The following is a 24,887-nucleotide window of genomic DNA, read 5'->3' on the forward strand; positions in this document are numbered from 1 at the left end:
TTGAATTACGGCGCGTTAGGGAGGTGCGGGGGGGAGAGAGGGGGAATCGTAACGCAGGCGCATTGCGGTCTTCCCTCTCGCGAGGCTTGACTTGCAGCGTCTCGCGCGCTTCGCAAGATGGCGGCTTTCCGAGAGTGGTTCACGTTGTGCAGCTTGCCCGGGATTCCCCCTCAGGCGCCGCTGGGGCTGGAGCCGGACGAGGACCGGGTGCTGGTCACGGATCGAGGTCGGACGGTGACGCTGTATAAGGTAAAGGCAAGATCCAGCGGGGCTTGGCGAGAGGGCCGATATCCGCGGGCCCTGGGGCTCTGCGGCAAGGTAGGGACTGGGTCGCACAAGGGCTGCTGAAAGGTGCGAGCGGGTCGCGAAAATCCGGCCGATTCCGCAGGCTGCATCGGCGGCGTCAGCAGCAGCAGCAGCAGCAGAGACAGGATTTTTACGGTGTCTCTTTGCAGCCCGAATGCGGCGTGTGCGCCCCTTTCAACACGGCTAACGGGAGCCCGGGCTCTTTGGAGCGCAGTCTCGTGCTTGGAAAGCAGAGTCCCAATGATGCGTGACCCTACAGGGGCGGTAAGGGTTTGGTGCCCGGTCATCGTGGAGTACCCGAAATCGAATCTATTGTGACCCTTTGCAATCTGTACTTATCACCTCGACGCGTAAAGGACATTTCTCTCCGCTTTGAAGATTTATCGGAGTGCCTCCTTCACCTGGAATGAAATGACAACTTGAAGCCGCTTCTGTTGGACTGGAGATTCTGGGCACCGAAGTCCTGGCCTTGTGGAAGGCGCCAGTTGAGGTCTATGACAATTCACCACAGCCAACTCGCCATGGCCAACTCACTGCAAGACAACTGGCCACAGCCATCTCGCCTCAGGACAACTCGGTGCAGGACAAGAGTTACACTAATATCAAAGAAATGGTGGAATAGAATAATTAAAGAAAGGATGCAAAAGGAGAGACAGAATGAAATGTGAATGACAAACATTACAATAATTTATTTTAAATCATTAAACAGAATTTTTAAGTTGTCCTACAGCGACTTGGCTGTGATGAATTGACCATGGTGATTTGACCACGGCGAGTTGGCCATGGTGAATTGGCTGTGGTGAGTTGGCCCATTCCCACTATAGGTAGTCCTCGACCTGCAACAGTTTATTTAGTGACCATTCAAAGTTACCACAGCACTGACGAAAGTGACTTATGACTGTTGCAGTATCCCCATAGTCATGTGATTTACATTCAGATGCTTCACAACTGGTTCATATTTATGATGGTTGTGGTGTCCTGGAATCACGTGATCCCCTTCTGTGACCTTCTGACAAGCAAAGTCAATGGGCAAGCCAGATTCACTTCACAACTGTGTTACTGATTTAACAGTTGCAAGTGATTCATTTAACAAATGGGGCAAAAGTTGTAAAATGGGGCAAAACTCACATTTCTCCCTTAGTAACATAAATTGCGGGCTCAATTGTCATAAGTTGAGGACTACCTGTATCCTGCATACAGGCACACACATGCATACCATGTATTCTAATTTTTAAAAAGTTTTAAAGGACATTTTAGCATTGTTTTTTATTAGTATTAGGCTTTGCAGCTTCAAATGATCAAAATTTGGACACTTGGCACCTGGCATGTATTTATGACAGTTGCAGTGTCCCAAATTCATCACCATTTGTGACCTTCTGACAAGCAAAGTCAGCAGGGAAGCCAGATTCACTTAACAACTGGGTTACTAACTTAACAACTTAACAAAATGGGGCAAAACTCAATTGTCTTGCTTAGAAGTGGAAATTTGGGGTTCAATTGTGGTTGTAAATTGAGTACCTGTATGGCCTTTAATCTTTAGTTGAAACATTGTTTTCTTCAATTAGACCAGAGATTCATACAATGGATCTATTCTTTTTAAGAATAGTGTCCCTTGTCAGAAAAATGTATTGAAATGCATAAAACAAAATACACAGGCAAAGACTAATGTAAAGAAAATCACAAGCTCAAATTTAATTCAAATAATTTTAGATAATGGGATTTACTGAGGTTCACATTTGGGGACTTACTTTACCTACATTCATGCAAGCTAAAGTTGTCAACGTATGCAACTGGACCTGTACTAACCCAAGGATCTTTAAACTTGGCAAGTTTAAGACTTGTGAACTTCAATTCCCAGAATTCCCGAGCTAACATGACTGAAAGAGGAATTCTGGGAGTTGAAGTCTACAAGTCTTCAAGCTGTCAAGTTTGAAGGCCCTGTACTAACCAAACAGCTTAGCCTGGATACTAGAAGTCGCCTATATACCTGCAAATTTATATTCTTAAGAGATACAGCTCTTAAATGGAAAACAATTAAACTGTATTAAGTTATCATTAGTTAAGTATCTGAATTGTGGAATAATTTTGAAATACCCATTTTGAACACAGTTGGGTCCTCCAGATATTATGTAAAATATATCTTATGATTTTTATGATTTAAAAAACAATCCATATTTCATGTTTATTAAATCTTTCAGAGAATGCTTAAAAGGATATTAATTTTTTTCCTAGTGGCTGCAAATCATGTACTTGAACTCAGAAGCATGTGATATTTTATTCTGATTTCCTTAATTACTGATGAATTACTGAGCAGCCCATTATATTTGGAACTTTCTTTTTTTCCAAGGTATCTGATCAAAAACCTCTGGGTTGTTGGTCAGTCAAACAAGGGCAAACAATTTCATGTCCAGCAGTATGGAACTCTGAAACAGAAGAATTCATTCTTGTTCATGATGACAAGGTATGATTTCTAATACATATGATTATGGGTGTGTACCAATTTTTTCAATGTTTTATTGAAGCTTATCAGAAGTAAATGAAAGTTTGTTTCCATTTTCTAGTACTTTCCCTTTCTAGGGAAGGAGAAAAGGGAAAGAAAAATGCCTATGTAAATAAATACGTGGTGACATTGCTTGCTGTGGGAATGTTAAATGCTTTATGTTTTCGTTAAGTTGATCTTTTATTCCATAGTAAAGTGAAGTTGAAATCCTAAGAAAGAAAGAAACTGTTCATGGGAATGAGTTCTCTTGCCCAGTACAGTACAAGAAGGAAAAGCAAAACTGCATTCTTATCTCTTTGCCTGTCTTTCATGCACCTATCTGATGCATGTATTCGATGCCACTCCAGAATATATAGGTCTGTGATGGCGAACCTATGGCACGTATGCCACATGTGGCAGGCAGAGCCATTTGTGCAGGCATGTGAGTCCCAGCCAAACTTACTTGCACTACGCATGTGCATGCCTCCCAGCTGATTTTCGGCCCGTTTGAGGCTGTTTTCACCCTCCCAGAGGCTCAAGGGAAGCCTCTGCAGCCTTGGGAGGCCGAAAAACAGGCCTTCCGGAAATACCGCAAGTGCCGAAACGGGCCTGTTATTTGATTTTTTTCCCCAAGCTTCAAGAGGGATAGTTAACAAATACTTTATTGTGATCTTTCTAAAATGGTAATTCTATATTTTTTTAAAGGTTTTACAGATCTGGAAAGAAGATGATACTGACTTGGATAAAGTTTTTAAAGCCACAGTAAGTACTGATAATATATTTTAAAGTAATTATCTCGTGCAGCTGAAACCTGAATACAACAAAAGATTTTACTGAAGAAAGTTGTGGGTTTTTGCTTGCAATTATTATTTAGTTATAGTTTGCCTTCAGTTCAAAACCTGCTGTGGAGAAAGGCTGCTCAGAAGATTATGCAGAATTGTGTAGAGAATTGCAAAGTTATTAGGAATCAGTAAAAATGTCGTTTTTTTTCTTTCTCCTCTCCCTTTCTATGCTGGTCTGTGACCATAAGATTGTACTCTACTCTTTTACACATCACAGTTTAATGTCCCTCATCAAAACAGGGACCAAAAGACCAGATTATCTCCAGAAATAAAGAAGTGGATCAGCTCAATTGAATAGAATCCTTTTGCCAGTGAAGATTCTTTCTTTCAAATCATAATCAGATTTGTTTTGCTGAAACAAGAAAATGTTTCCATTTTGGAAAAGTGAATGAAGAGCAAGTGACATGAATCTTGTGCAGGTTTACTTATCTAGAGAATTGGAATGAAACTTATTCCCCTGCTCACTAGGAGCATAAGATTATTGAAGCTGGATGAACAGAAATTATCATTTAGAATAAATATTTAGTTTGACAAATGTTTCATTTGTTACATGTGAGAATATGTCTCATTCTTGCAGCTGTCATCAGATGTGTATCGGATACATTCATTACCACACACTGAGCCCTTAGTCCTGTTCAAGGGTGGAGCTGTTAAAAATTTGGATGCTTTGCTAGCAGATCCAAAACAAGAAGTTGAAAATGTTATTTCCGATGAAGTTATTAGGTGAGTGCCGCTCCCTGTAGTAGCTTTAAAATTCAAATTTTAAGTAATGATCCTGATATTTCATCATTTTGAATCCCTCAAATGAAGGGATTGAGATTCTGTCATCGCTTGAACCTAATCACAGAAGATTACCTCTTCTTTCTGCTACATCCCCGTGATATTACCTTATCTTGACCCCAATCCATAACACTATGCTAGGTAGCTGCAGTAATGTTCAATATTTTGTTTGATTGCATTTTTCCCTGTAGCAATAACCATTATTTTATTTTTAGGTGGAGCAGTGCATTAATCGGAGTGGAAAAAAATGTTCTTTTATTTATTACCGAGCAGGTGAGTGTTAAATCTTAAATAGTTGTAAAGTAATAAAATGATAAATACTTTATGAATGTGGCAAGGCTGCTGCTTCTAGTAAGATATTAGCTGTATGTTCTGTACTTGATGTATTGTTGATGCATCTTTGTATTGTTTTATTGTTGTATCTTTCATTTATATCAGTGCAGTAAGTGTTGTGACAGTTCCCAGTCCTTGGACAATGGTATAAAAATGTTCAGCTCTATTTCTCAGTATCAACAAATACTGACTTTCTGAAGGCTGAATAATATTAATTAGCTTTTTAAACACCAAAGACATATTTGAAAACTTTGTTTTATTTCTTTATTTTTATTGCATTTATATCCTGCTGCAGTCAGATGACTCTTGGCAATTTTATGAGGACTAAAGATTTGATCAAATGTTCAGATGATCTATAAATATCAAGAGTTTGTTTATTTTTTAAAAAATTCAATACCTCTTACGAATCTGATCTACTGGCCTCTGGCCTTATTTGTGACCTCCCCAACTGACTTCTGACAAGCAAATTCGATGTGGGGGAAGCCAGATTTACTTAACAGTTTACACAGTTGTTTCACTAGCATGGTGATTCCTTTAACTGTAGCAAAAAAGGTAATAGGATCAGCATGACTTATTTAACAACTACTTTGCTTAGCAGTGGAAGTTCCAGTCCCAATTATTGTCATTAGTCAAGGACTCCCTATACTTTGTTTAGTCTGGCTTCCTTAGACACTGCTTTTTTCACAATGACTATATTGGCATATATTTCGTATTGAATTATCATTTCTGCTTAATTGGGGCTTCAGTTACCTAGGGTTAACTATTATCTTGCTTTTGTGATATTTTCATGAGATAGATACTGATATTTTAAAAAGCCTTTGTTTTCAGGATGGGAATTACTTCATATATGTGCAGCATTGCAATCCATACACCCTTCAGAAGTTTAAATTTGAACAAGGAGTTGGGACATCTACTCCACTGAGTTTTGCAGCATATTTGAAAAACAAAGTTATCACACTCTTTTGCTTATGTAAGTATAACTGTGTTTTCTAATTCTGTTTAATTTTAAAGCAGAGCCCCAGTTTAACATATCATAGACAATGTTTTAGATATCCAAAAAAACCCTGAGTGTGTGCTTTGTAAATAGTATGCTTTCTGCTTCATTAGTCAGTAGTTACAAATAGTCTTATTTTCTATTATAGTTATATAAGCATATAAAATGCATTTAGTTCTGGACACTATGATTAGATTTACACATGATGCTAAACATTGTTTTAGTCATCTTGGGGTTTGGAGAAGTCATAATGGCCTGTTTCACACACAATATTAAACATAAACTGTAGCTTACAAATGACACAAGCAAATTCCCATGTGCCAAGCAACAATGAACTAAAAGTACCTCATAATGCATGACATGGATCAATATTACAGAGAATGGTATTTTACTTTTTACTTGCTGTAAATATTTATACTTAAGGCTGCTTTGGAAGCTCTGGGTGGAGTTTATGTAAATGTTTGGCCAGCTATATTACTGTAGGGTTGATTGTTGCTAGTCATTTTACCATGAAACGCATGGCAGGGAAATAAATTTTCTTCAGCTCTTGGAAGTAATCTGGCAAGTGACATACTTAGATTTTTAACTCTTTGATTATAATTAGTTTAGGCTTGTGTATGTATGTATACATGTACTACATATTGTAGATTACTCATAGCAGAGGGAAGAAAGTGATGGCTATACCAGTTGGAGAAGTTCATAGATCTCTATTAACTGTCAGTTCTAGTTTTCATATTTTTGAAAATCAAGATACGATTTGATTTTGTAAACAGATTCCAGTGGCTGTGTGTATAAGATTCTGGTGCCATTACAAGAGAGTAAAACAGCAGAAACACAGATTTTACCAAAATCAATTCTACTCAGACTCAATGTGGGTGGAAATATTCTTAAAGGAACTTCAATTGTGATTCTTGATAAAGACCATATTGCAGTAACAGGATGCCTGGATTCCTCAGAAAGAAATGTCAAAGGTAAACCACTGAACAATTGGACTAAAATAACTTAGCTTAACAATTGGATCAAAACAAAAGGAAAACATCCAAGAAACATTTGGAAAAGCATTAACAATCAGGACCTCAAGTTACATTGTTTGCAACACAAAATGTGAATTAAAAAATAATGGAACCTGATTGGAACTTGCTAATCATGTCAACAATGAGGGAAATCAGGAAAGATTCTATAATGTGAAAGAAAAAGAGACTAATTATTTTGATCTGATAACTCATGTTTAATGAGACTGTTCCCAGAAAATATTATCTTGATATATTTTCTTTCCGAGACACTAGTGTAGACCTGGGCATTTTACAGGCCACATCTGGCCCACACCAGTGGGGGGTGGCATAGTGTCAGCAGCAGCAGGGATTGTGGTGCAGTATCTGTGATGGGGGGCAGGGCATCAGTCATCCACACCAGTCTCAGTTTCTCATGTGGCCTCTTGGGAAATTGATTGCTCGCCTATGAGATACTTGATTATTAATAGCATTCAACAAGAATGATCTGATGTGTTAATTACTTTGGGGGCATAGAATATTGCCAAAATACTTTTAATTAGTGTCCAAGTGACATTTTATAAATGAGAACTGTGCATATGTAAATCACACACAGATAAATTTTGTCTTTCCTCTTGGTAGACTGCTTTTCAATATGGAATATTAAGTTTCAAACTCTGGAAGCATCAAAAGATTTGCCACAAGGAACAACAGGACAAGTAAGCAGAGACCAGTTACTTGATTTTAACGTATCTGTAGCAATTCTGTCATAATAGAAACCCATACTTATCTAAGAAGAAATGGTTTCAGTCAGTGTTTTAAATTTTTTCCCTTTTGTCGAATATATTAATCCATTAGCATAAGTGAATCTTAAGCCTAGGTGCTCCCTTTTCTTATCTTGCTAATAGAGACTAGAACAGCATAGCATACTTCATTTGGCTACCTATGGTTAAGCATAGAAAGAATTTGTCTCCAGAAGCTCTCAGTGTATATGCAAAACAACAGTAATAAGTAATAAGAAGAAGGTAGTAGGAATAAGAGAAGGTAATAGTAAAGATGAGAAGGATAATAGTACAAACATTGCATATTGCATGGGTAAATATACATAAGACAATACTGTGGGAATTAGGTGTTCAGAGTGATGACACGAGGGAAAACAATATTCTGTAGCAGTGTCTCACGGGGAGGAATTGAAACAGTTTACATCCATATATATGGAAGCACTTATTTCTGCATTCTATTTTCTTTATCATTTGGATTTAGAATTGTTATTAAGTTTTGACTTTGAATACAGTAGTTTATAAAACGTGTTTAAATTTGCCTTACTTTGGAAAAAAATTGCACTAAATCAGATGTTTTGTATATAAAACTCAAGGTGTGTTAACCCACAACAAATGCTTCCAAAGTCATCCAGTCACCCAGAAGAGAGGGGAAAATGCATTATACATTAGTTTTGGCAAGGGTACTACTGTCAGAAACTTCAGTGTCCCATGTGGGTCGCAAAATCATAGCTGTGACCTTTCAAATGTTTTAGCAAAATACAATTTTTAATTTGATTGATGAGAGTAATAGTTTAATACATGGGGAATTGGCACATTAAATATATTTAATTCAGTAACAATTGAAATTAAATCAGCTTTCACTTTGCTCTGGCTTCATCTTTTTTTAGGGAGTGCTACCATCAGCATTCCATTCAAAATCAAATACAGCTTAATAAAGGTGGTATATTCCCTGTGAATATAGCATTCTGTAATGAATAAAGCAGTGAATTTCATTATTTTATAAAGTACAATTTGACGGGTTAGATCTCAGCATCAGAAAAGGTGGAGTGCTGAGCCAATTGCTCTTCTCCCAACTCAGCTTTTCAGATTATTTTTGCTCGTTTTCTTTGATTAATATCCAACTAATTGGCAAAATGTGCAATAAAGGGATGTCTATGAAAGGTAACTCCCTGAACAGATAAAAGAATTAAGCCTTATTTGGATGAGTCAAGGATGACTGAGACACTCTGGCATTTAAGAAAGACATGGGTGGTGGAGGAAAACTCTAAAAAATAAATTAAAAATAAATTAATTTATTTTTAATTTAAAAATAAATTAAAATTAATATAAGGACAGTGTGATCTGAAAAGCAAGGAACTGATGTTCAGCATAATGCTCTTAAATTAGATCTATTAAACTATTAATTCATATACGAACTATGTGTGTTGGGGGTTAAGATGAATAAGGGATCTCTCAATCAGATCCTTTCAGCACCACCAAAAAAAAACCCAAATCGGCCCCCCCCCCCCCACCCCCCCCCCCCCCCCCCCCCCCCCCCCCCCCACCCCCCCCCCCCCCCCCCCCCCCCCCCCCCCCCCCCCCCCCCACACCCCCCCCCCCTCAGCACCCCCCCCCCCCCCCCCCCCCCCCCCCCCCCCCCCCCCCCCCAAGGGCGAAAATGGTCTTTTTACAGGAATCATACATCTGACAAGCAAAGTCAATGGGGAAATCAGATACACTTAACAACCATGTTACTAATTCAAGAATTGTAGTTATTCACTTAACAAATGTGAGAAAAGCTGTAAAATAGGGCAAAACTCACTTAACAATTCTCTCGCTTAGCCACATAAATTTTGGGCTCAATTGTGGTCAAAAGTCAAGGACTACCTGTAGTAACTTTAAGGACAATGTAAATCATTTTTTTCCCAAGACCATTCTAACTTTGAATCATCATTAAACAAACAGTCCACAACATGAGGACTATCTGTACAGTTTATTGATATTTGGATTATTATGCATCAATTAACAAAAAGCCTATTTTACTTATTTGCTCCAGTAATTTTGGGCTTCAATTTGAATGCCAAAATCCAATTTATTCTAATTTGCTATATAATTGCAAATAAAATGCTTTGCCCCAGAATATAGGGAAATTTTTTTTTTTTTTTCAAAAAATGGCAGCTGTATGATTGTTAACCATAAAATGGGGCACCATGAAGGCAATAAAAGATGAATGTTTTTAAATCAAGTAAGAAGAATTTATCAGCAATCTACAAAGATGGTAAATGTATTACATTCCAAAATTAAGGATTTGTGAATAAGTTATAATGAAGCCTACTTTATTAGTATCCACAGATATTTTGAAAAGTGATAAGAACAGCTACTACATAATACTAGCCAAAAGGTTTTGTGGAATAAAATCCCATAACAGCTGGCCTAACTAATGGGTTCTGTAGATGTTTCTGGTACAGGGACACTAATGTCAGGTACAAGCAACCAGAGCCACCCATAAAAAACTATAATAAACAATTTTATTGTTCTCTATCTAAGTTACAAGAATATCCCCTGAGAAAGTCCAGATAAGGCTCCATGGATCTTATGGGAAATCAAACTTATGCCAATTGCAACTGTGCAAAGATTCCAAGCTGGGTCCTTTCTTGACTCCTCCATCCAGTCTTGCTGGCAGTTTCCCAACACACACAAAAACTAAAAAACTAAAAGGACACATTATAAGACAAAGCTTGATAAAAGTATGCAACTCTATGAGGAAAATAGTAAGTCCAAAAATATCACAATCATTTTTTCACCTAAATGGTTTTCATGATGGAGATAATTACAGTAAGAAAAGTGTAATTGCATATCCCAAAATGGTCCGCCCAGATTACTTAGCAAAGGCTGGAATGTACCATGGCTGACATATCTACAAATTGCTGGAAGAATAAAATCTGGCCTCCAAAAGGAAAACATTTTTATTCAATACTAAAAAATTAAAAATTAATAGAAGGAGCATATCTAAGCCACAGAAACAAGGAAAATAAGATAGTTCAATTTTCAAATTACATTATTTTGAAGGCAAGTCATTTGGGACATATTACCTTCATAATTTGAACATTCAGCAAGGCAATGGATACAGCTACAAAATATATAGAGAACAAAGCCATTATTTTCTTCTTTAAAAAAACTTTAAAATTGTGAATGAGTAATATGTCAAAAAAACCAAAACCCCTATACTTCTGAAATAAAACATGCACCTTTGATAGTGCGCATCTCCCTCCTAAGCCTTTTACTGATACCATATATCCAAAATCTTGTCATTAAGACAGGTAATAATTGAAGCCTCAGAGCAGGGGTGTCAAACTTACATCCTCACGGTGGTGTCACGTGACATATTGGGACTTTCCACCCCCCTTTGCTAAACTGGACATGGGTGTGGCCAGTCTGTGACGGATCTAGCCCACGGGCTTGGAGTTTGACAGCCCTGCCTTAGAGGAATCCCAGTTTCAATAGAGTAAGATACTTCTACAGTAATAAGAGTCCAGGTAATAATGAAGAGATTGAGTTGCGGATAGTGTTCCCTCTCTCCTGGCTAACATAGCTCCATCCATGTATAATGCCATACACTAAAGGACAAACATAGCTCCAATGTAAATCCTTTCTGAATAGAACCCTTTTTAAATAAAATTAATGCATTTAGAAGATATACAAAAAACATTTTTATTTGCTCCTCTATCCACAGTAGAGATTAAACAATTTTAAAAATGGCAAGTGGCAAAACACCAGGACTAGATGGGTTCCTTTTCCAGTGCATAAAATATAAAGAAGGTGGCATTTTGTTGTTTAATTTCTTCTGAAATTATCATTAATTACCTTTTCCAACCCAAAGGCACCATCTGAATGATAATAAAAAAAGCAAAAGTTGAAAGTGTATATGTTCACTAACTACCTAATGCCTAACTGCCTAATGTATTCTATCCTAATATATAAAAATATGTATATTCATTTATTTCAGTGTTGGTCTTACAATGATAAGCTATTCATAATACACGGCAGAGAATTAGAAGTAATCCTATACAAATGTGAAACATCCTCTTTGGCTGCTGCAGTTGGAAAAAGCAAGGATACATATATTTCTGGTAGGAACTTAACTGCAATGTTTTTCAATTATAGCTATAGCAGTAGCACTTATATATACAGCACCTCTGAGTAGTTTGCAGCGTCAGCATTATTCTATATATAATACTGTATATTAAAGTGCTTTTGGAAAATTATATGTTAACAGTTAAAACCCAAAAAATTTATATTATGCTTCGTTTATTAATAGAAGGCATAGTTGAGCGGTGCGGTGGCTTAGAGATGAAGACACTCACCTCCCACTCGAAGGTTGAGAGTTCAGTCCTAAGCACCAACAAATGTTTATTTATCAGGGTACAATGAAAAAATATCTGTTGTGAATGCTGCATAGGCATCAGGAAGGGCATCTGGCCAGTAAACCCTCAGCTCCATTTAGTCTCCCTGACTCCACCCTGATAAAAGGGATTACAGGGCCATAAAGAGAAAAAAAGGCATAGTTCTCAGGCTTTTTAGTACAAAAGCTGTAATGTCTTCCTCCAAGTTCTAAGAATGCAATTAATAAAGCTGGGGACAATTCTCTTCCTGTTTATTTCTTAAGTCTAACCAACTGTAATATTTATTAATCAATTAATTGAAAGTTCTGAATTGATTTTTAAAAGCCCCAATAAAACAGTTTCTTAATTATTGAAGTTTATCTGTGTTTATGGTTCTTTAAATGATAAGGAAAGGGAGCTACTGACCAGCTTACAACTTAAAAGGGAGGAGAAATTTGCATTGTGGAAGAAGAGAACAGGCAAATTATGAATATGAGGAAGTTCATGCTTTGAAGCTGTGGGAGGTTCATGCTTTGAAGCTGTGGGAAGCTGACATAAAAAAATAATAGGACTGGGCATGATTTAAAATGTTTCAGAAGATGTATTCCCAAATATGTGGGGGAGTGCAACACCTTTTTAAAAGCACACGCATCTTTTTTTAAAGGACACACAGAAGCTTGAAGAAAATTGCATGTGTAGTTTTTAGGATTGGGACCAAGGTCTATTTCTTGCTGCTTATATTTCTTTTTTAACACTGCAGTATTATTTCTACTAAGAAATTAGGGGAAAGAATCCAATTAAATTATCAGGTAATCTTCTCTAGCTCAATCTGTAAGGTGAAAGAATATCTACAGTAATTGGATATTATCTGAATGACAAAATGCGGGCTCTTTAGAACTGGATGACTCTTTAGAACTGGATGACAGAAATTTTGTCTTTACAGGATCCTAAATAAAAACTTTTTGAAGCATGATCAAAATGTACACCTTCTTGTACATTTTTGAGTCAGAAGATGAACAAATTGCCAGGAAATTGGTGGGGTGGGGGGGAGAATAACAATAAATATTTTGCATCCTTTAAAATAAAATTATACTTTTCCAGAAATGAAATCTATGCCTGTTGATTGGAGTAGGCTTCAGGAAGATGGCATGATCTGTGCCGAACCTGATAAACCTGCTAAAGATGAATCAAAGAGGCTGGTATGTTTATTTTGATGTGATTATTTTTCCTTTCCTTTGTGTGTAATACAATTTCTTATATAATACCTACTCAGCATGGTATAGATTATTATGTTAATCTTCTGATTGTGCTGAATAAGAGTCTCATTAAGTTGTGTGGCCCCTAAATTGAATGGTTGAATAAATACTAAAGTAATATGGGAATATGAAATTGCTTTTCTTCAAAACTATTTTGGTTTCTGAAAGGTTTTTCTTCCAATGACTTGATGAATTAATCATCTGTGCTCCCTAAACTTGATGTGAAAAATTATGACCAATCAAATCTTAATTGATTTCCATGCAGGCTAAGCCTGACAATTAACTTCCAATCCTTGGTATAATGTACATACTCATTAACTCTATATTTTCAGGCCAAAATATTTTATACTACTACCTTAATACTATTTTACTGATCCTGGATTGTAGTTGATACTGCATAGTGGGATCCACAATTAATAGCCACCCGCTTAACCCTAAAAATTCTCAACTGTTTTTGTTAATTGTCCAGATTTGTGTGAACAGTGGTGGATGGTGTGATTGTGTTTTCCCCAAAGACCAGTTACCTTGTGGATGGATAAATATAAATGTTAATGGAATTAATGCGAACTAGCATATTCCCATCTGTGTTTTTTTATCAATATCAAGAAGATGAGCATTCAGGCATGCCTTGCTTGGGGTGGCGATTATAGAGAATTAGCTTTTTCTCCCCTGTGATATTCTGAGATACAAAACTGATGAGAGCAGATCACTCTCTTTCTCTTACCTAAATGTAACTTCTTTCTCCAGCAGTGTACTCTTGATCTTATCTTACATATGTTGAGTATACTAACATTTAAAAGGTTCAAAATTTGTGCAGGTATATATCATTTGCCTTTATATTAACATGTATTTCAACATTTTAAAAATGTATACAGTAGAAAATGGAATGCAGTTAACTAGTGAATTATATCTCATAGCATTGATCTCATAGCATTGTTTCTGAGGCTATTTATTTCCAACCTAGGGCATGAGTTGCATTATGTGTGTGCTTGTATTGTTGTAGGAGAGAGGCATATGACAACTACCAGGTAAACTAAGGAACATGTGACATTATTATGGTTGGTTGCATAATCAGCTGTTTAGATTGGAGCTGGTATTATTATTCATCCTATTGAATCCACCCCAAGGATCTGGGATGGGCAGATGTTGGGTTGATGTTAAAAGTTTTATTGCATTTATATAAGCTGTTCCAAGTAAACTACCTTTTGCAATTGACTGATGGTGATTTTATCATAGCTGATCTTGTGTAAATGGTGCTCCAGATGCTTGGGATTGCACCCAAGGCAAACACACTATAAGTATTATTTTCATTTTCTCTTGCATAGTCGTTCTACTTCTGTTTGCAAGTCTTTGTATTTTGTGATTCTTTCCAGTTTTTTCTCTTTTGATCTGCTGTCACTTCTTCTATCTAGACTTTTTTGTCTGTCTTACTGACAGTTTTAAATCTGAGGTGCTATGCAGCAGGTGCCAGTCTGTTTGAAATCTAAAGTCTCAGAGCACTTTAGCTTCTTCATTTTCTATTACTTTCTCTATTTTGTGGTCTCAATTTTTGCTTGCAAGCAAATTATATTTCTTGCAGATATTCCAATGCACCATTTTATTATTATTGTTGTGTGATAGGCTTTGCCTCATCTAAGTACAGGAGAACATCTGGTCTTGACCATAATTCGTTCCATAACTTTGGTCGCAACCCGATTTGGTCATGACCCGAACTTAATTTCCTCATTGGATTGAATGTGTATCATACACATGTGAGGTAATTTGGCACTTATGAAAAAAATGGCGCGAAAGAGGAAATCAGCCAAGGTCCAGAATTGGTCATGGTCAGAAGCATTCGTGATCAGAGGTTCTACTGTATTTCTTAAGCCTTTTCTTACCTTTTTTCAACCACCTTCATTCATCATATGATTCTGACAGTGGGGTGGAGAATTATTTCAGAAGCTGCAGAGAAAAATTCATGCAGCCAGCATGTTTGTGTTTAAAGGGGCATTAAAGTCACCCAACTTTAGAAGTATCCCAAGCACATTTTTAGGAAAAGCCTTCCATAGACTTTGATGGAAGTTTCTTTTCCCCTTCTTGAATGCCAGTAAAAGGTGTCATTTTGGAACCGAACACCACGTGGCAGTTCTAGATGGGGTCACTAGGTGGCTCCCCATCAGTAGAAATAAATAGCTGGATCATCTTTGAACAAGTGGAAAACCTGTTTTCTCTGAATGCATCTCTCAAGCTGTTGCCATCAGATCTACACCTAGTCTCTAATGTGGCTGCTAACCCAGGCTTTCTAGCCTTGATTCTCAGAACACCATTTCTTTTTTCAAAACATAAAATATATTAACTTGAATTGAGATATTCTCATAAGATTCATGATCTTATCATTTTAATATGGTTTGTCACACAGTCAGCCAGATGGTCAGGCTAGATTTGGCATTTTGGGGTCTGCCTATTGAGTCCTTCCAAAGGATCTGGGATAAGCAAGTGTGGATGTTTGATGATGTTACAGATACATCACTGCAGGATGTAAGCTGTTCCGAGTAAAGCTGCCTGTGGCAATTGATGGATGGTGAATTTGCCAGTGCCAATGATGTTCTTCAGTACCAAGGCGCTAATTACTGCTTTCATCCTGTTTCTATAATATTTATAATATTTGGTTCATTGCAGTCAGCCAGATTTTCATATTGGATTTGGTATTTTTATCCACCTATCAAATCCTTCCCCAAGGACCTGGGATAGGCAGATGTTGATTGATTGATTAATTAATTATAGTATAACACATAATCACATGTTAAAGATTTCTTCAGATTTTAACTCACCTCCTCCAAACAAATCAGTAAGCAACATTTACTGGTCTAATCCTAACCAGGAAGTTGGGAGGGGGGGGAGGGGAGAGATGTTTTTGGGTTTTTTTGTGATTTTTGACTCATTTTATAGTCTTGGTAGTACCTTGACATGTACATTGTTTTCTTAGCATGATTTTTGGAAGTGGTTTGCTATGGCCATCCCCTAGGGCTGAGAGAGAGTGACTGTCCCTAAGTCATTCAGGTAGTTTTATTCCTAAGGCAGCACTAAAACTCATACAGGTAGTCCTCAAGTTATGACTATTTGTCAGCGACTGTTCGGAGTTATGACAGTGCTTAACAAGGACTTAAAATTGGCCCTCAAAGTTCACACTGTTGCAGGACCCCCACAGGTATATAACTATTATCCAGCTCTCATTTAAGAATGGCTGCAATGTCCTGTTATCATAATATTGCCATTTGCAATCTTTCCTGCCAGTTTTCCCCTAGACAAGTCATTGGGGAAGCCTGCAGGTAAGGCTGTAAGTCACTCAGGTAAATCTCCCCCTCCCAAGCCTGTCTTTGCACACATAACGCCCTCCTTTCCCCCTTAGCTCACTTATAGAGCACCCTCCTTCCCCCTTCATTCACACACGCAAACACACATCCTTTTCAGGCCTCTCTGCTTTTTCATGCATCACACTCTCTCTCCCTGGCCTTCCTCATTTACATCACACCCCAGCTCCTCACTTCCTCAACTCGTGCATGACTTGCCCTGCATCTCTCAGCCTAATTTTGGTTTGATGAAATAGAATAGGGTGTGCTTTGGATGCCTCTATTAGCAATTTCAACATAATTTATGAGGGCCAGCAATGGCACTCCTATTTCTTCCTATTACACAGTTTGTTTTGGATCCATTCTGGAGCGTGGGTTTTTGTGGTATAGAAGAGAAACTTTTAAATGTATTTGTTATATTTGTAGTGGGTAAAATAACTGCTGACATATGCCTGGGTCACATGATCCTTTTCATCTCATAATGTCACTCTTACCCAGATGGTATAAAAATGAATTAGGGGTTCCTGTTAGAATGGAGATCGCATTGAAGACATAATCTTTGATTACTAGTTTTGAAGGAATCTTAACTACTTGTTTCAGAGAATCTTTATTTCTTTGTCAAAAATTGCAGTTGAGATCAAGAAAGAATGTTCAAGAAGGGACCCTGACAGTGGAACAGCTTCTTAACATTATTAAGGTAATTATGAACACTTCCTATTGAAAACAAAGGGTGACACGGCAATCTTGAGTGGCATTTTCTCTATGTACAAATGTGTAGTGAAATATGTACCTAAATGAGTAATTAATTTGCAATTCTCCTTTAAGTATCAGCAAAGCAAATTAGAGATAAACATCATGGTTATATTAATTAGAATTTTTAAGTGTAATTAACAAATCTGGTCAGTGTGATTCTTTAAAAAAAAGTTGTTCTGTAAACTGCAAAAAATAGAGCCAGAGATAAAATATTTCTTAATCTATAATACATCTAAAAATGTTTCTCTTTACAGATTTGGTCTCGTGAAGAATTAATGGACCAAACTCTTACAATAAGCCTATTGGATGACTAGTGCAGTAGTTAATAATTTTAATTAGCAAAGAAAAAAATAATTAAGTTGGAACCAATAAGTAAAATATTCTCTTTTTTAGGGTGCTTCTCAGAATACTGTAGAAGAAAAACTACTGGCGTTTGTGTCTAGTACTCCGACAGTCTTTCAAGCATCAGTTGGATATATAGTATCTGCTCTTGTGAATAGATGTAAAGCAGAATCTTCATTCTATCCTCGCAGATGCTTGGTACAGCTGATTCAAACACAAGGCCTCTCTTATAGGTAATAAATATCTAATCTTTTCTAACAAACAGCCTGCTTCACATTTTTGTAGCAATAGCTCTTGGGAATTGGTTACATTATAAACCAGAAACTTTTAAAAGGTGTATGGAAATGTGTACAGGAAAAAAAAGTGCTAGTTTGGTGTTGTGGTTAAAGTGTTGGTTTAAAAACCAAGAGAATGAGTTCTAACCGGGTAACTTTGGACCTGTCGCTATCTCTCAACCACAACCCACCTCACGGGGTTATTGTTGTGAGGAAAATAGGAAGCCAGGAGTATTAGATATGTATGTCATCTTGAGTTTTATATATAAACAAGGGTAGGATAAAATTATAGTAATAATAGGGACTCAGTGGGTGGACAGAAATGCCAAATCCAGTCTAAACATGTGCTGATTGCAACCAATCATAATAATGTTGAATATATTGAGAACTTTACTATTTTATCTTCCAGCATGTGTCCAGAACTGATGGCAATTGCAGTGGAGAAAACAGATATACATCTCTTGCAAGTCTGTCTGCAGCAATTTCCTGATATCCCTGAAGAAGTTATTTGTACTTGCCTGAAGATTTTTCTGAGGTAAATATACATATTTCTGTTTATATTTAAATTTATTAATAGTTCTTGCAAAATTTTGTTTTGAAATAGTTGTTTCTTTCCCAGTTTAGTTTGTTTATAAAAAAGCTCTGAAAAGATGGCACTAGTCTTAGATCTGCATGTGGACAAGCTTAAAAAATGACAGCTACTATAAATCATCTCTTTTTCTTTGGAGAACTTTTCAGTTTACCAGCTTATTTATTTAGGTCTACTTAATACTGCGTGAACCTAAATAATTTCCCTTTTATAAAATCCAGATTGTGGATTCTTTTTTCTTTTAACTGATTCTGACTGGGAAAAATTCATCTTCAAGCAGTTAACCAATAATGGCTTTTATCATCCTTGATGTACTATCATCTCTATCAATTTTGCCTGTCAAAAGCATTTTTTTCCCTATGTTCTTCTATTTAACAGCAAACAATCTGTCTTGGATATATTATGGTTTCAACTTCAAGATTAGTTTTAAATAACATTTTGTGGACATTTTGTTTCTTTGTAGCATTGGTGATGACCACCTTGAAACGATGAATATGAATTCAGATTTTGTACCAGATCATGTTCATACTGTTGAACACAACAGAATGTCTAAAATTGTACAGAATGGCTGCACTTTTGAACTCATAGAGGAAGATAGTTGTGATACACAAACAATACAGAAATCCCAAGAAATAGAACTAAGTGAAATATGTCCAGTTGGACCACACAAAGCAACATTACTGTATCCTTTGAAATTTATTTTTGATGTGAATGGTTAAAAAGAAACTACCATTATTATTCCTCCTATTCAGTATAATCTGAATTGAAAATGATAACCTTCAGATGTAGTCTTTGGTCTCTGAATTGATTGTGGTATACAGTAAGGATGTAAAAAATATACAGTACGTATTAATTGGAAGAAAATGTAGCAACGCACCAAAAAGCAGTGAACAGATTCTACCTACTTCTTTCAGTCTCAGCTCCAAAATTTACATAAAAGTATACATTTAGGAAACCACTGCATAAAATAACATTTGTTGGAATGGCTATGTGTAAAAACAAAAGACTTTTTTAAAAAGCCTAAATAAAATATTAAAACACCGATCAATGAAGATTATTTTTGGTTAAAATAATTGATTCACCTAAATAGTATGTGAGGGTAGATTTTGATATACAGTAAATTGTATTCAGATTGTTTATCATATCCCTAACAAATTTTACCAGTATTGTTACAAAATATGTATGAGCTGAAACAAAGTTGCGTATGAGATTTATTTACTAAAGTCTGAAAGTGTCTTAATTGCTAATCTCATTTGTCTTGTGGCTATTTTTCAACAAAGTACCACAAGATTCGACTTTTTTTAGCACACCACACTAGAATATTCGCGATTTCGCTTGAGCCACTCCTTAGGCAATGTGATTCCTCAGGAATTATATGTTTTGGAAATTACCTGTAGAGCCAGAAGTATCCTAGAAGTTGCCCTAGAATCAAATGGATACAGCGAGAAATAAATCTTATAATTCCTCTGAAAAGTAAAGGATTACATGTACTGTTCTCCGCTGCACTGCTACAATATCTGATTGCAAAGATAAAGACCAAACAAGTCTTTGCATTCCTTAATTTTATTCCTTTTTTGAGGAGCCACTGCTCAATATATGTTTATTTCTTGTGATCCTTAGTCCCAGCCCATGTCTCTCTTCATTAAACTGCCTGCAGAAAGAAATTTTTTTCTCTTGAATCAAGAAGCAGCAATAACTGCTATTTGGTTCTGCTAAATGTTCACTGAAAAAATGATGTTGGTGTTCATGATGTATGCATAGAAATATCAACATGCATAATCACAGTTAACCTTTTCTAATTTATGTAAGTAAAATACTGGTCACATTTTTTTTCTCTTTCTGAGAGATCGAAAGACTTGGTAAAGTTGTGGCTAGGACCAGCAGCCTTAAGTTGCAGTCCTCAGATTTTGATTTTTCTTGTTCTGTAATTTGGATCACTCAGTTCTTTGTTTGATGAACAAAGGCTGCTTTACTTGCTAATTTTTTTAAAAAAATTTAGTTTTAAAAGTACTGCTTTTTTAAAAAAAATGGGATAAAATAATACACAAATCTGAATAGAAGTAAATCCTTGACTCCAGTATCTCTACCTTATGCAGAAATACAATTATTTGTTCAGCTTACAGTGAAACATTTCTTTTACCTCATTTGAAAGACCTCTCTGCAAAGGAAGTCATAGTAAGTATTGGTTTGTGCCTTCAGATTTCAGTAACGGTGTCAAATTAATTTTACACTTGATTATGACTTCACTGAAGTTGTCCCTTTTATATCTGATAGTTTAATGTAAAGCTACAGAAGCCTATTTATAAATGTTATTTATAGCTAACTTATAAAAGTCATCACGTATATACTTTCTGTTATGGGCTGTTGGGTTGCGGTTGAAATCCTAGTTCATTTTGCATTACACTTTGAAGAATCTAGCTCCCTACCTCTTCCATTTGGCATTAGAGTCTTCATTAAGCGGTTACTCCTCTCTTCCTATAATGCTAAATTTTAAACTTTGAATAGGGAGTTATATTTGTAATAAAGCTTCCCCTTTACTGCTCTTACAGAGATGTTGTTGTGCATTGCCTAGAATTACCTTTAGTGAGATGGACATTAAATGAGATAAATTGGAAAATAAAGAAAATTTTAGATGGATCCAAGCTTGGTGACTTTCTTGCACACGTTTCATCACCAGACTAAGTAACATCATCAGATCCATTATCTGCAAGAAAACCACCAAGCATGGAGAGCACCAAGAACTCACAGTTCAACCCTGCACTACGTGTACAGGTAGTCCTTGACTTACAACCATAATTGAGCCCAAAATTTCTGTTGCGAGACATTTGTTAAGTGAATTTGCACCATTTTACAAGTTGGGATTTCTTGCCATACTTGTTAAGTGAATCCCCACAGTTGTTAAGTTAGTAACCTCATTGTTATGTGAATCTGGCTTTCCCATTGACTCTGTCAGAAGGTTGCAAAAGGTGGTCACATGACCCTGGGACACACCAACCATCATAAATATGAGTCAATTGCCAAGCGTCTGGATTTTGATCACATGAACATGGGTACGCTGCAGTGATTGTAAGTGTAAAAAACGGTCACTAAATAAACTATTGTAAGCCAAAAACTATCTGTATTCTCTTCTAGCAGATGAAAGGTGGTTAAATTTCAATTGTGTCGATATAAATGATGCACAAATGTTTGTGTAATCCACATGAACATCATAAAATTAACACAAATTTAATTCCCACATCTGGACTGCTTTGTATGTATCACACTTTGTCTGGGAGGAGAGTTCACTGTATTCTCCCCAAAAGAAAGTTTTACTGTAAGGCAGGGGCCCCCAACTTCTGGGCTGTAGCCCACTACTGAGCCTTGAACCCTTTGGAACTTGGTCACAGAAGTGTTGGGCAAGCGTGTGTGTATCCCCATTTGCGTCAGCAGAGACAAGTGTGTGTGCATGTGCAAATGGAGCTGTGCACACGCTTGCCTGCCACTTCTACAGAACTATCCCCCCTCCTTCACTCCTCCCCCTCCCTCCCCACGGGCTGATCTGCAAAGCTGGAAAGGTTGGGGAACTCTGCTGTATTCAGCGACACCTGATTTTATTGTTTTCTTTTTAGTTATTCCTCCAGTATCTTCAGTACGTATATGTGCAATGTAGTAAAGAGTCCTCCACACACTTCCCTGGAATATTTCATCTGACCATACAACAGGTATAGAAAAATTTCATACGAAAACTATCAAGTTATTCTTAAACATGCCCAAAGAAATCTTTTTAGAGCATACTCAGATTTAGAGCCTCTGGAAAAATAATGAGATAATTCTTCCAGCTCTCACTGGAATAATAGACTATATATATAAGAAAATGATTAATTGGCTCTGCTTGCCACCTATTACTAAATTCAAGACAGGTAAATTCAGATTAGGCCTGTTTGTTCTAATGAGTCTACTACGGGATGGATAAATTAGGTTTCAACATATTGTTATGTGAAAAAGTGAAGAGACATTAATACAGAAAATCTAGTCTTGCTTGTAGATCAAGAGTGGCATCCCGTAAACAATATGAGCACATTGATGACTGTAGTGATTGCATTAGAGCATGGGTGTCAAACTCATGCCATGATGTGATTTTTTTTGTGGAGCTGGGGTGGGCATGGCCTGTAACGCATCTGGCCCATTGGTCGCTAGTTGATACCCCTGCATTACAGCTTCTACTCCTATAATGCCTTTGTTTTTATTTAGTTTGCCATTTATGGTGGGAACATCCTGTAATGTGATGATACTGGGAACGCCCTGTAATGTGATGTCCCTTTTAACTAGTTTTCAGTACTTCCTATATTAAAAACTAATATATAGCAACATATTTCTAGTTAAATTTGTGGCAATGAACTGATCAAATAGCTGTGATTATGAGTGAGATTGCATTGCTGGGAAGCCTATAATGTTTCTATATTTCATGGGGGAAAGGGCATTGGAAATGGTGCTAGAAATGTATTTGCACTGACAAGAATGAAAGTCACTTGCCCAGGATTGAAATGGAAACACCTAATTTGGTAAATTCTTCACAAATTTACCATGATTGCAAACAAAAATAAAAGTTATAATTAAATATGCTGCCTTCTTTAAAATGTTCAATTTGAACACTGAAATTAAAAGGCTGAATAACAAGTAGGTACACAACAAAATTCTGTAGGTAGTGGACTGGCTTGCATTTTAATGGCTGAATACTGAAATGTTCATTCATGGTGATTGTGTATTTTGACTTTATTTTCAGATTATGGACTGGTTGTGCCTCCTACTAGATGCTCACTTCACAGTTGTTGTTATGCTGCCAGAAGCAAGAGGGTTGCTTTCAAAGCTACACAAGTTTGTTAGAGCCCAAGTAAGCTTTCCTCCATTTCAATACTATAATCACAAGCAGACATTGATCATGGTTATTGTAGAAGATAGTGATACCAGATCTATCTTCCCACTCTTACAGAAAAAACAAAGCTCTGCTGTTTTACTCATTCTGCATAGTTATTACTGTGGTTCTCATGAATGTGGGTTTACTTTTTGACTAAATCTTTACTTTTACTTTTTAGGTTCATTTTTACTCAGAATTGAACAAGATTGAAGGAAGTCTGAAACATTTACAGAGAATAAACCACCCAGAAGACAAAGGCTTATATTCCATAGAAGTTATAAAGCTTATTTGAAATTCGTACATCTTCATTAAATTATTATTATGAATCTTTTGTAAAGAGCCTTTCATTCTATTTCAGATACTCATTCTATTTCAGATATTACCATGTGTTTCTCACTCTAATGAACATTTATCTTGTCCCTATTAAGTCATATTAATCATCTTATCTGAAGACTACAGATATAAACATAAATTGGCCTTTCTTAAACTAAATATGTGACAATGTTCTACAAAATCAAGTGTAATATTTTTCAGTTTTAATTGTTCAAAACTTTAATGTTGACCATCCAAACTTTTGAAATTTTAGTAGTCAATTTTTTTGAAATTCCAATCACACCTTTCTTGAAATGGATCTCTTTTTTTCTGAAAAACAGGTATATTCTCTTGAATTACCATTCTGACTCCACACATCAAATAATTCTATCCATAAAAAAGACCCTTTAGTAAATTACCAAATTTTAATTTTAATTAAAATAATTTTAATATTTTCCACAGAAGTTGAGACCATTGGAGTGGAAACCATTCCAATTCTGCATCAGACACCAGTTGTAGGGAAAAAAATCCAGGCTGGAGAATGGACCTAGGAGTACTTTGGAAAAAAATCTATTAGTCTTCATAAGTTGTTTATAAAAAGTTACTTCATCTTTATTTGGAGCATAAACTTCCTAGCCAGAGGTTTAACTTCACATAGTATAACTTTTGCTCCAACAAATCTACCACTTTCATCAATTAAAACACGTTCTGGTTTGTTGAAGATTAATATACAAAAGAGCTCCATTTCTCTTCCTAATATCTCCTGAGTACATCCAATCCAAAGTTTTATAAATCAAATGTTTCATATCTTTTTTCCTAATTGATTTGCTTGTAGGCAAACAATATATTTCTTTTTAGAACACTTTTGTTTGAGCTTTAAAAATAATTTTATAAAATGATGTATCATTGGTATTTGTCACTAGAGAAATTGCCTAGAATATATAAAAGTACTTTTAATTTTTGCTGAAAGGATGAACATGGAGCATTTTACCATGATAGTTAGGCATGCAAAAAAAGCTAAAACATGTTGGATATATACATACACACATACATCCAGGAGATTTTAAAGGTTAAAGTACAGTTGAAATCAAGAGGCTTTTCTTTTGGTATTAATGGATAGAGGTTACAGAACATTCTTTTAATATATGTTAACCACAATTAGACTATTATATACAAAAGTGTAAAGGTTTGACATTACCCATAACTAATGGCTGATGATATGGTGGAACTGGCAGAAGAAAAAAAACTTTATGACTGACTGGAATACCTTA

General features: G+C 36.3%; 1 protein-coding gene across 1 annotated transcript; it reads left to right on the forward strand.

Moving 5' to 3' along the window:
• Window positions 1–60: 60 nt before the first annotated feature.
• NOL11 (nucleolar protein 11) lies at window positions 61–23,630 on the forward strand. Its single transcript, XM_026711168.2, has 18 exons — window positions 61–249; window positions 2,654–2,767; window positions 3,491–3,547; window positions 4,205–4,350; window positions 4,623–4,680; window positions 5,569–5,710; window positions 6,508–6,705; window positions 7,366–7,442; window positions 11,491–11,614; window positions 12,968–13,065; window positions 17,083–17,148; window positions 17,598–17,779; window positions 18,231–18,356; window positions 18,874–19,092; window positions 20,507–20,585; window positions 22,019–22,111; window positions 23,173–23,280; window positions 23,483–23,630. Exons 1-18 carry the CDS (start codon window positions 118–120, stop codon window positions 23,594–23,596), a joined length of 2,133 nt encoding a protein of 710 aa, XP_026566953.1. The 5' UTR covers window positions 61–117; the 3' UTR covers window positions 23,597–23,630.
• Window positions 23,631–24,887: the final 1,257 nt, after the last annotated feature.

The sequence above is a fragment of the Pseudonaja textilis genome, chromosome 2 (assembly GCF_049901715.1).
Source record: "Pseudonaja textilis isolate UNSWEBS1 chromosome 2, rPseTex1.2, whole genome shotgun sequence".
Lineage (NCBI taxonomy): Eukaryota > Metazoa > Chordata > Lepidosauria > Squamata > Elapidae > Pseudonaja > Pseudonaja textilis.